The 12961-nt window shown below is 37.7% G+C and overlaps 1 protein-coding gene across 3 annotated transcripts in view; it reads left to right on the top strand.

Annotated features, from left to right (window-relative positions):
- LOC142356404 (uncharacterized) overlaps positions 1–12961 on the top strand; it is a 272147-nt gene that overhangs the window by 237471 nt on the left and 21715 nt on the right. For all 3 annotated transcript variants that reach the window (XM_075408335.1, XM_075408324.1, XM_075408329.1), the window contains exon 16: positions 10746–10947. In XM_075408335.1, the coding sequence (XP_075264450.1) occupies positions 10746–10947 (202 nt within the window). The remainder of the gene's footprint in view (positions 1–10745; positions 10948–12961) is intronic.

Below are 12961 nucleotides of genomic sequence, written 5' to 3'. Positions count from 1 at the left end.
CAAAATTGTCAGAGATGTTGCTTTCCCTCTGGAAATCCTCAAAGAGTGAGGGGCTTGGGGTTGAAGTAAAAGTTGGGCTTGGATCCACAGCAGGAGTTGGAACACTTAACTGAAACACTCGGTGGCTGACTGTCCGGTGAGGATGGTGATGATTTGACACCCCATATATCACCCAAATTTTCGTAGGCTTGATATGTACCGAGTTGATTCTCGAATAAGGGCACACAATCGCAGTTGTATCTGTACAAGATACGTCTCACTTCTTCCGGCAAAGTTTTTTCAGTCGAAAGCATTTGTGGTATAGTTTTTGGTGTTAAGTGTCCTCCGGAAGTAATGATACTGCATTCAGCCGGCTCCGTTTTTTTCCGGTAGGGCAGCAATAGCGTTAATAAACAGATTCGGTATCAAACAATGCTGGTAAGTGTACCACAAATCGTTTTTTCTTTTCTGTTGTATCAGAACGACAAAATTTTCAAACACTGTTTGGTAAACAAGAGTTATCTCAAAGGAGATAGCAGACTCCGAAAAAATTTCACAGACATTGTTTTGAAAGTTCAAGTTCATTTCAATAGTTAACTGTTAAGTAATAGCTAAAGAAAGAAATGCACACAAGTACAAAATTCTTCCCCAACAAGTGTTTCGTAAGGTTCGCCTTATCTAAGACCGAAAAAATGATTGGAGCATAGTCAGACCTAGTTGCATAATATATTGTATATAGCATGTGTTTAGCCGCACTGTGGTTTCTTTACAGTGGAATTTGGGGTCACATCTGTTTCGTATTGGTTTTATGTAAACTGTGTGTGGTCTCTGCACTATACTATCTAGGGTCACATCTGTTCTAAATCAACTTGTATGTAAAATACATGGGTCCCTACACTAATAATGGTTAACTCTCTCCCACACAGAAGTGTGGGTTGTGCTGATAAATTTATTGCTTTATATACAAAACGCATTTACTTGTTATCTTTGTTTGCAGGTAGGTTCTGATGGTTTTATGTTGTTTATAGAGTTATGGTTTTAATTAACTATTATCTAAAAATGAACACAAGTACAAAATTCTTTCCCAACATGTGTTTCGCAAGGTTCGCCTTATCTAAGACCAAACAAATCATTGGAGCATAGTCACACCTAGTTGCTTAATATATTGTATATAGCATGTGGTTTTTACTAGGCGCACTGTGGTTCCTTTACAGAGGAGTTTGGGGTCACATTTGTTTTGTATTTGTTTTACGTAGATTTTTGTGTGGTCTCTACACTATACTATCTAGGGTCACATCTGTTCTAAATCAACTTGTAAAATACATGGGTCCCTACACTATTAATGTTTAACTCTCTCCCACACAGAAGTGTGGGTTGTGCTGATAAATTTATTGCTTTATTTACAAAACACGTGTACCTGTTATCTTTGTTCGCAAGTATGTTCTGATGGCTTATAGAGGTATGGTTTTAATTAACTATTATCTAAGGTCACATACGTATAAAAGTCTAAAAGGAACAGTCTCAAGTACGCCGTGGGGCGTACTTGAGATTGTATTTACCAATCACTTGGATTTAGTTAAAAATATGACACTGGTTTAATACCAACTTGCCGCGCCTCCTAACTTCGTAGTTATTTACATTATGTTGACTGAAAGTGATAAAACAAGTTGCCTACCATGCCTTTTACTTCCTCAAAAGACACACAGTTTGGAGATTAATATTTCGACATTTCCCAAACTGAGAAGCCTTTGGTCAGGGCAACTTTAAAAACGTATGAGAGAACCGGAACATATGTGTTTCTAAAATTGTTCAAGCAAGCGGCCGAGGATTACGAGTTTGAACAGAGAATTTCTTTGACTCTAGAAGAGTTTGGAAATTTAGTCAAAGAAGCAGAAAAAATACGTGAATCTCCAACGCAAGATTCCCCATCAAATCCACCCCAGCAAAGAATCAAAAATTTGATCAGTGTAGTAAAGATGGTGGAAGCAATGTTTGAGCGCTCTCCCAACTATTTCAAACAATTTCAAAAGCAGTTCAAGTTTTTAATTGCTGACGAAAAGCCAAACTTAACAGCTTCGAATAACTATGCTGTGTGTCCTCATTTTGAGTCTGAATTTTGTCAGTTACCCACTAACCATTTTCACGTTCTGATTGAGAGTGCAATCGATGTTGAGACCATGAAGCCAATCAAAACTTTTGCAGTTCCCTGTCTCTTCACTACCTTCAGACACTTATTATCAACTTCAATGGGTCTGGAATGTAAAGGAGATACATTTTCAAAATTACAGCTTGCCGTTGACTTTAATAACAAATCTGGAGAGAAAATGGATACAGCAAATCCCACCCTTTGGAACAAGCGGCTTCCACCCTTGGCAACAGCGGCAACCAAACTACCAAAATCGACAGCGGTCACTAGCGGAATCTCAAAAACATTGGCAAGATCTACTTCAATTGTACCACAGAAAACGATTCACAATTTTGTGTGTTCTACAATTTCTTCGAAAACTCAAACTGATCAATTTAGTAGTGAAACTTTGAAAAGAGTGGAATCAATTTTGAGTGGTCCTCATTCCGGTGGTTTTTGTCAGATTATGGATATATTTATGAGTGGTTTTGGAAAACTAAACAAAGATTCTGATTTACTATTTGTTCGTCTTGTATTTGAAGAAAAAATTCAGTTTAAAAAAAATTATTTCACATTGTTAGTTTTGTTAGAGCATCATGTGAAGAGCAAAGCGAATCAATTGAAAATCACTACAATTTACATTTTGTCTATTGTCAAATATTACATGAGCAATAAAAATGCAAAAGAGTCCGCACAATTCTGAGTTTTGACTTTGAATTGGTTGGTTTTCAAGTAATTGCTGAAACTGTACATCAATTTTTTCAAGTCCTTGATAAATATTTTTGTAAGAAGACAAGGATCGTCCAAACGGATCAGCAAACGGAAGATGGTTGTTTTTTTTAAATGAGGAGCCAGTGCGTGCCAGGACTTTTAAGATTTTGACGCGTTTACTATTAAAAAAGTGTTGGATTTCAATTTTGAAGGAAAATTGTCTGCTGCAAATACACCTCGAAATTTGTGCTTTAGTTTTTGACATCTCTGAATTAAAGCATTAATGTCGTCTTCATCCATCAGTTTGTTAGAATATGATTTTTTGACACTCGTCGCGCAGTATCAACAAAAATTGTACTAGCTTTTTCTCCAATGATAAAAATTTCAATGTTGGTCGGTAAGGCCGCCGAAAACTTCAACTCGATAGATATGGAGCAGTTTCTTAGCTCCGGATGTATAAAATCATGAGAAGCTTGTTGGGTGCTAGTCAGATCAAATACCATTATAAAATGGTTGGGATAGTCTGACAAAATTTTTGCGTGTCCATTGTCAATATAGGCTGGATCTGATATTGTATTAAAATAAAGGCGTTTGTTATCAGTTGTAGATATTGGGCTATCAGCCACTGGTAACCCGTTGCGATAAATATATATCTGTTCCAAGTCAAATTTTTGAAAAGGAAATGGAATTTGCATGTTGTTGCCCAAAAAAGCTTCGTTGTATTGAGACAAATGGCTAATCTTCGGATTGGCTCTCGTGCAAAAATATCCGCTTGCTTCCAACTATGCAGACCAGTTGAAGCCAAAAACGTCTATGTCAACGTTTCAAAGTAGGGATAGGCAGCAGGGCTAGTAAGCAAGGTTTTTTCAATGGCAGACACGACCTCGTCATTCAATGTCGTCTTGCGAACGTACAAATTAGCTTCAACAATTTTCACCTTATAATGTTTTGCGGCATCATCGGAAACGATAACAAAATCATCAATAGATCTTCTGAATGCAATGCGAAGTATTACACCACTGAGCAAATGTTTATCACTTGTTAAAAAGTCGACCGCTACTTTACCATAAGAAGTGCATTCTGCAGACTCTCTGACTGAGTTTCTTCTTCGAGCAATTTCCGCTGCTTTTATTGCAGATGGATCTTCTTCGTAAGAATAGCCTTGACATGCCGTTCTTTGCATCTTTGTTATGTGAGAACTCAACTTTCTATAAAACTCTTGTGTGCGTAATTTCCATTTGCGTTAGAGATTTTCAATCCGTTGGCTGACACTGTGCAGTCAGAGAAAAGTGAATGCAACACATTATTGCAAAAGTAAGGAGCATCGGTTCTAGCAGTGTCAGCAGTAGCTGCCCCGTCATATTTGAGATCAGCTCCTGAAGACTGAACAATTTTGCTTTTGATTTCCAAAAAAAAAAATTGGTAATTCAATAAAGTTGTAACGGTCACCAGTTACCGCGAACTCTAACATGTGTCCATCAGGACTATAAACAGGTCCCAATTTTTGACAAAAACTTCCATCGAAAGTCACCAAGAGCGCCCGTTTCTCAAACAGATCCAAAGAGCTATGGGTTGCTTCGTTTGGTAACAGGTTAGCGATCATATTTAACTTAAGAGAAGAAATCAGACCGACTTCTTTTTGGAACTTTTTGTTTTGAAATGACCAACTTTTGTTTGGTTAATGTTTTTCTTGGTCATTTGTTTGAGCGACTCCTAATTGTTTTTCTTTGTTGCCGAAGTCTTGATCCCCCTGTTCGTTTTTTAACAGTGTTGCTTATTGTATTTTTGAGTGCTTGTTCGGGTGATTTTTTACTGCTGACAACGTCTAACAACTCTGGAACACTTTGCCTTAAAATTTCTTTTCCAATACGTTTTGCAGTAGGAAGAATGAAACGTCGAGCTATGGGTTAAGCGACGCGCCCAATTCCCGCAGCTAATGCACCAAAACCGCTGCCTCTTTGCCTGAAGTGGCCAGAGAAATGTGGTAAGGATGTTGCTTGGTTAGCGTAATAAGATTCCATGCTAATTGGAAAATTTTTTGAACTGAAGGGTTAAAATGACTTTACCGGTTCCCGAAAAAGGAACCAAATCTCCCGTTTTTGTGCGAAGCTCAATCGATATTGATTGTATAGTGTTTAATATGAGTTTTTTGTAATCTAAATTGGAAAAAAACAATTCGATGAGTTGGTTAAAGCTCGCAGACACTACCGTTTTTCAGACGTTGTTTTGAATCAATGACTCGAGGCAAGGGGGCTTTTGTATCACCAACGTACTGGTACCCAATAATATTCGTATATATAAGAATTAAGTGCTTTCCTGAGCAAAGATCAACGGGAAATTCTCCATAGCATGCTGCCGTTTCATCACTCATTAGTCTGTTTGATGTTGCGCTTTTCATTTTGTACCCTATATGTACTCCACTGCCATCTGGAATGCCCGAAAAACCGATAATACTCGTAATTTTTTTACTTGAAAAAGTAGTTCCCTCATCTTTCCCCGTCAAAATTTCAAATTTTCCAGTTTTCTTGATCTCTGAATGAAAAGTTTGGTAGTCCAACAGTTCGTTTGATAGTAGTTAGTATGTCAACAACTGAATTATATGTTCCTGTCATGATAGATAATTTCTCCCCGTTATAAGGACGAGAGATCACATTGGCTTCAGTAGCCCTTTTCTAGCTGTTTTCGTACCCTTTTAATCTATATACTACCATGTCTCCATTTACAATATGCTCAATTTTTGTGGGGAAAATGATCTCACTGAGCTACTCTCCAGACACCAGCGAGTTGAATTTCATCAATGAAAAAGTTTCGAAATGAACTGAGAGTGTTAGAGTCAAAATTTTTATTGAAGCAGATGAAATAACATGCACAGTGAATTCATCAGTGAAACGGTTTTCACTCATTTTTCTCTATACGAACAAGCTCTAACTCTGGTTGATAAAATTTGCCTTCAATTTTGTCACCGTTTGCATCAATAAGTGAATACGTTGGTGGATTGAAGGTTGCTAAGCTTTCTACTTCAAATACTTCGTCGGTGAAAGATTGTTTATACCCTTTCCTGAAGGCTTCGTCCTTGACAATTCTAACAAAATCTCCAACGTAAATTTTGGGTCTCTGAAACTTGATTGTTTGAGCATTCAAAGAGACAAGTCGTGGAACATCCTTTTTAGTGACTCTATTTGGAGCAAATTTGGTTACGCTGTTGACCCGTGAGTTAATTGTTTTCAAATTGATCCAGTTTATCAATGTAGGAGTATGTCCACTTTTCTTCAAGGTACTTGTAGATAATGTTTTTAGTGATCGAATGTTCCTCTCTGCGAATGCAGACTGTTTTTCACTAAAAATGCTGTATAAATGAATTTTTTGTTTGTTGCATAAGGTTCAAGGCTCCAAGAAACTCTGTACCATCATCAACCCACACTTTTTGTGGTTGCTTGTTTTTTATCATTTTTTAAAGGCCGAGGCTGTTTCCGTTGCAGACTTCGTTTTTAAGGGCTCCACATGAAGGTATCTGGAAAGACAGTTGACCGCAACCAATAATTATTTAATTTTTCTGTTGTATTTTGCTAGTTTATCCACATAAGCCAAGTCAACGGACCAAATTTCATTTATGTCTTTTACTATTACTTTAAGTCTAGGAAATCATAAACGAATTGGGCGATATTTTGTAAAAGATGGCTTGGTTTCCAATTATGTCTCAACTTTACCAAACGATAATTTGCTTTGGGCTTTAATCGCGTTGGGTTTCCAAACGATGCAGGTCCCTTCAAATACAGTTGGTCCAACGTTTTTTTCTCAGAAGAAGTAAGACCATTTTTTCTGTTTGGTGTCGTGCCGTCTTTTTTCCTGTGCCCGTTTTTGTTTGGTTGGTAACTTGATAACCGCTTCCTGATTGTCCTCATGGGCTTGCAAAAATGTCTTCTTCGCTTTCAGATGTTTCCAAGATCTGTTTGGCATAGGTATTCGACACTAAATGAGGTGAAAGTTCGAGAGCTAATAACGCTCTAGAATATTTTTGAATATCAATTTTCTTGCTGTATGAGTGATATGAATGATACCAACTGGATCTTTAATGGATACCGTCGGGGATTCTAATATCTTGTTGAGAATGATTTCTGCTTTTCCGATTTTGTATTTCTCCATCACTCCCAAATCTCTCATTATTGACTGAAACGTTGTTGTACTTTTTTTGACAATAGGTTCAATTTCATTGTCATCACTCTTGGGCTCCTCTTTTTCCTCATGATCTGTTCCAACATTTATGCTGGGTTCTGTCTGGACTTCTCCATCCTCTTTTTCACTTTTTTCCGGTTTTTGAAACATGTTTCTTTGAACGAGAGACAATTGCGTGGCTTTGTTTGTAAACAGGATTATCAAAGATTTCGCTTTTCGCCGGTTGTGTTGTCATGAACATTCTTTTGGGAATTAAAATAAATTCTTCACTATACATTATCAGTTCCTTAGATGAAGGTAACACGAGAGAGCAATACCTTTCAACAGAACCGTGTTTTTAGCAAAAATCTGCCTTTTATTCTTTAAACTTGTTTGTTTGGATAAAAGTTTTTTAAATGAATTTTCATGGCCTTGTATCAAAGTTTTCTTGGCTGGAAAGTTACCGTTGACAACATTAAGCAAAAACTTGCAAAGAAAGTTAATAAAACTATTTGGTGCCGACTTGATTAGTTCTTTTGATTTTATGTCCGATGTCTCTAACATTCGCCGCAGCATACAAAGCTCTTTCTCTCTCATTACTCAAATTCGTTATAACAGCTTTAGCTGGGGGAAGGTAAAAACGGGTGGTCCTGGTGGAGCAATATTGGAGCAGTAACGTAAAACGTCCGATGTTTTTGGATCCAAATCGATCAGTAAATGACCAAAGGGTTGTTTGGTGGCTAGCTCGTAGCTATCTTTCAGAAGTTGCGTGTTATTAAGCTGTCGACCAATTAAACCAATCTGTTGAATGTCACGTGGTGATTTAAATAAAATGATGTGTGTTGTATTAAGATCAATAGTTCGTGACCATTTACTTTGTTGAAATAAATTGTGTTTTACGTAAATTACACTAATGTTTTTGTGACGTCCTGCTGTAGCCAATTTCGAAAACTCTTTGTCATTGAAAATTTCTTCGCATGAATCGTCAAACACCAACAGACAGTTTTCTAGCTCCGATATCAAATCGAAGCTTGAAAATTTGGTAAACTGTATGTTTAATTTTTCCTCTAGTGATTTAAATTTGGGTTGTTCATGTTGGTAGAAATAAAAAATCGAGAGGAACTTTGGAGAAATAGTGTTTTCGAGTAACATTCTGAAAATAAGCTCTGTTTTTCCACAACAAATTTTGGGTTGGGAAGAGCGTATCCAACTGTACAAGAAAAGAAAACCAAAATGTAGAGTCTTCACATTCCAGCTGGAAAAACACAAGTTTTACCAGAGAAACTATTATGAGAAAAATTATAATAAAAAATTGTGTAAAATAAACAACTTCTGATCGTGGTATCCTTGAATTACAAAACCTCCATGATCGTCTTTCTTGGTGATTATCATCAAACACTAAGTCAGTTATTGCCCCGCCCGTATCTAACTGATCCTCTGCTTTACTCATTTCAAAATAAGTTTTTTAAAAAAGAGGTAAATTTGGTTATTTCATTATATAAATTTCATAAGTTGTGAGTCAAATTGTGAGTTTTGATTATCATTAATAAAAGTAATGGTGTAGTTCGCATTTACTCTGCCAGTTTTGTCTCTGAAAACAATTGACTGTACGTTGTTCTTTTCAAGTCTTTGTCTTATTTCAGCTGGAAGGCTCTTATTATTCAGTGACATCAGAACTGGTACTGCACGCTTGGGCATAGGTAAAGGGTTAGTTTCAGCTTTCGCATTTTCTCTTCCAAAGACATGGTACAATTGAAAGTACTCCAAAAGCGAGGTATTTCTTGACGGCTTCTTTTTCATCTCTAGTACAGACAATTTGCTGTTTCCTTAGTACAGTTTGACCACGACTGTCAACTTCTTCCTCTTTGACAAATGTAACTGTTAATTGATTTTCATCCGCTATACAACTGTAAACCACTAAATTTGGGGACAAGTTCACTTGAAGTAGAGACGGTGCTGCTTTTTCGGACCGTTAATTCATTCGTTATTCACAGGTAAAAAAGTGTAGCTTTTTTTTCTTGCACAGTGTTTATTTCTTTGTCGCTTAGGACAGCTTAAAACATGTAAAGTACAAATTGGTGTCTCGTGAAAAAATTTCAAATTTTCATTTTGTTCATAATAAAATCTCTAAATTGATAACATCCTTCTTGAGAAGTTTCTGATGAGTTTCTGTTTTTTCTGTTCCCTTTGAATAAAAAATTGCCAAGGGAAATCGAAGTGCTATGCTATTAGAAATTTGTTGCAAATAACAATATGGATGATCTCCACTCTCCCAATTCAAACCATGCAGATAGTTTGACACCCAACTGTATGATCGTCTCTCACTCAAAGTCAGTATGTTGAATGAAGTTGGGGGTAAAAATGACACAGTATCGCAATAATTTTCTGTCGGAACAGCTAGTTCGTTTATAATAAAACCAGACTTTTTATGTCAAAATTTCAAAATCAAGAACAACCGGTCGTGATTTCAACATTCCAGCAAACTGAATAATTTGCTTTTACAAGTTTTTACATATAGACAGACGGCAAGTCCTGTCACATGACCAAGGTACTCGTTTGTCACTGGACAGGGTAGGACATAAGAATAGCCCGGCCCTTTTTCACTATATTCAAAGCCTGAAGCGTCGTGAAGTATAGCATGTAACCTCAAAATTTTGAAGACTTGAAATACTTGTCCAGAGAAGAATTATCAATACCGATCACTCCACCATAGGGTCTCATTTTTATCGCAATATCCAAATCAAGGTCAGGATCCAAGTACTGACATGTTGCCAAGAAATAAACAAACCTTTCACCGTATGGAGAATAATCCTTTTTCAATTCCTTGTAAATTTCGTGAATAGCTTTCAAATCAACCGTCGCTAGGGTTGTCATGACGGAAAAATGAGTTTCATGGCGGACTAATCCCCTTAATCCCTTTCCGTCTAGGATAACCCCCTATTATTCCATGTTTAAGTATCGTAGGATAACCCCCTCCCCTCTTGAGACAGCATTTACTTACTACTGTCATTAATTGCTCTCAAACGAAATTTACCAATTATATTAGTCCTGTGGTTTTTTATGCAATTTTTTGCTTGAACAATTTTTCGTGTGACCGGTTTCCCGTTTGCCCGTTTGAATTTTTGTCCCCAAAGACAAGATAAACAGGTAACTCCCGGACGGTATTAAGTTCTCGTGGAGCCTTTCGGGTTCTACGTATGCGATTCACCGAAACTGTTTTGGAGACATAAATTCATAGTGTGAAGGGTGGTTTTCTGAGTTTGACCACGCCCCTTCAATTGAGTTGAAAGTAGCTTGTCTAAAACGTAGCTAGCTACTGACGAAGCCAACCGCTTGCCAGTCGTTTAAGAGCAACTCGCGCGACGTTAGTTGATTGTTTTCTCATTTTTGTCTGTTCACCCCTCTCCATCACCCCGAGTGCGTTTATAGTACGTGTATAGTACGTTACTATGGAAAGAATAGCTCTGCGAAGCATTGAGGAGCGCAAAATGTTTACACGAACTAATGGGGTTGAACTGAATCTGAAATACCCGCAAGAAGTAGCCGAATTGTAGATAATTTTTTGTACTCGTTAAGTAGACTTGGTAGATATGCTGCTATTTTTTAGTCTACGATAGCTTGTGTAATAATGGCAAAGATCACTCCAATAACCAACACTGTATTTTGGAGCAGATATTTTGGTGATAAAGCCAACTGTATTTTGGAGCAAGTTTATAACAGTTGTAGCAGTGCAACATACTCGTCTTTTGCTACTAATTAAGTGTCTGGGTCTGTGTAGGTAACTAAACTGCTAAAAGATGGCGGAGACAGGGCGGACCAGGTGTTGCAGGCAACCTTCATGTTAGAACCAGTGGTCGAGTTGGCATACTACATCTTATCATGCAAGAGACCAGAAGCTCTGGCTATGATGGACAGCACAATGGCCTATGACAGTGGAGACGAAGACGAAGAAAATAACGCAAATACTAGAGAAAGTCTAGGTAGGAACGTAAATAAAAACTAATTATCCTTCAGTATAATACGAAATTTTGTGTGGCACCTGTTCAAAGCAGCCTTAGATTGCAAATATTTGTTAAAGCAGTGATTAAATTCCATAAAGATAATAAATGAAAATTGCTCCCAAGTTAGTGAGCTATTACTTTCAGGGCTATATTTCAGTAGCTCTGAAAATTGAAGTCGAGTGCGCTCTTATCGGCCTTCTCTTGATTTTCTTTTATTAAAAGAGTTTAAAATGTGTTGGGGCTGTGTCCTTAAGTTCTGTTGAAAGTCAATTACAGGTGAAATTTAAAGGCGAGAATTGTGAAACAGAATTTCGGTCTTTGATAGATTTTCAATCTCTCTCAAACAAAGTTTGTAGCAATTATATTAGTCCTGTGATATTTTTTGGGCAATTTTTTTGCTTGACCATTTTTTTTACTGACCTTGTTAACTTTTCGGCCTCAATAATGGGGCAAACAGGTAACGCCCGGGGGCATTAAGGGCCCTTAAAGCCTTTCGGCTTACTATACTCTAAGTATGCTATTCGCCGAACTGTTTTTGATACATGAATTCATGGTGTGAAGGGCGGTTTGAACGTGCATCAGTTGGGCTACTTTGTCGAGCTCATTGTTCCAGTTTACTACGCGGCCATCACTGCAAGTCATCTTTTATTAATTGCTCTCAAACGAAGTTTGTAGCAATTATATTAGTCCTGTCGGTCTTTTTTTATGCGATTTTTCGGTTGACCGATTTTTCGTCTGACGTTTTTGACTTTTCGTCCTCAAAAACGGGATAAACAGGTAGCGCCCAGCGGGCATTAAGTGCTCTTAGAGCCTTTCAGCTCAAACTGTTTTGGAGACTTATACTTCTGGTGTGAAGAGTGGTTCTTACAGGTTGAGATACCTCCCCCCTGTTGACCCCCCACCCCCACTGTTGCCTCCATCCCCCACCGCGCTGTTGCCCCCCAACCCAGTGTTGCCCCCATCAGCCCCCGGTGCACCCCCCCCCCGTGGCTAGCTACTGACGAAGCCAACCGCTCGCCGGTTGTTTGAGAGCAATTCGCCGACGTGAGTCGGTTATGTTTCATTCATTTGTGTAATTTTCCGCAGATTGTTTTGCGAAACGTCTTTTGCAATCTTTTGATTGTAGCTCTGGTTTTTTTCCGCTAAATGAGTTTTCCTTAATTCAAGTGAAGGTGGCGACGTCCACCGAGGATATCTTAGTTTGACTGAATGTTAATTGATGACGGGTTGTGGAAAAATTTCTTAAACTAGACGAATTCGTTCATACAAAATGACATCCCATTTTTTTCGTTAATTGGTCGAGTGTCAATGAAAGCTTGTTTGAGAGCAATTCGCCCGACGTTAGTCGGTTATAATTGTTCAAATGTTCTAAGAGCGGGAAAAATTTGCCATGAGAGCAAAAATTGTGGTTCACGTGCTGAATTTTAAATACAAGGTTTTCGTTTTAGCATTTTTTTAGCTGTTTTTTCAAGTTCTAATAAATTACTGTTTTGAAGTTTTTATTCAATTGTGTAAGATTCTGAACTTTATTAGGCAGCCTAGAACGGGAACTAGCGCCCAGATCTCACAATTCGAAAGGTTTTTATTTGGTGGTTCGTTCTTGTTATTTGCCCGTTTATTTGCTCTTCCGGCTCGATCAAAACAGTTAGTGCAACTATTCAATTAATAAACCAAATACGTAAGTAACTAACGGAATGATAGTAAATATAACAACAAACAATCAAACTATACAATGGTAATCCAACTATAGTACCAGTTTACAGCACTAACTAGAATACACTTAAGAACTACTCAGAGTACTGACTGGTAATTCTTAAGCACAACAAACTCTACGTTTAACCAAATTCCCGCGGAACGATACGATTCTACACGCTTATCTACCCGCTATAAACGTCGGTAATCCCGCAAACTATCAGAGCGATCGCTCTATTACCTAACTAACCGTCTAATGATTTTAAACACGCTAGACCCCAATCCGAGCTCAATGCTCAAC

Source organism: Convolutriloba macropyga, chromosome 2 (assembly GCF_964194025.1).
Source record: "Convolutriloba macropyga chromosome 2, txConMacr16.3, whole genome shotgun sequence".
Classification (NCBI taxonomy): Eukaryota; Metazoa; Xenacoelomorpha; order Acoela; family Convolutidae; genus Convolutriloba; species Convolutriloba macropyga.
Note: the sequence above shows the minus strand (reverse complement) of the source record. Positions and strands in the feature narration are given on the sequence as shown.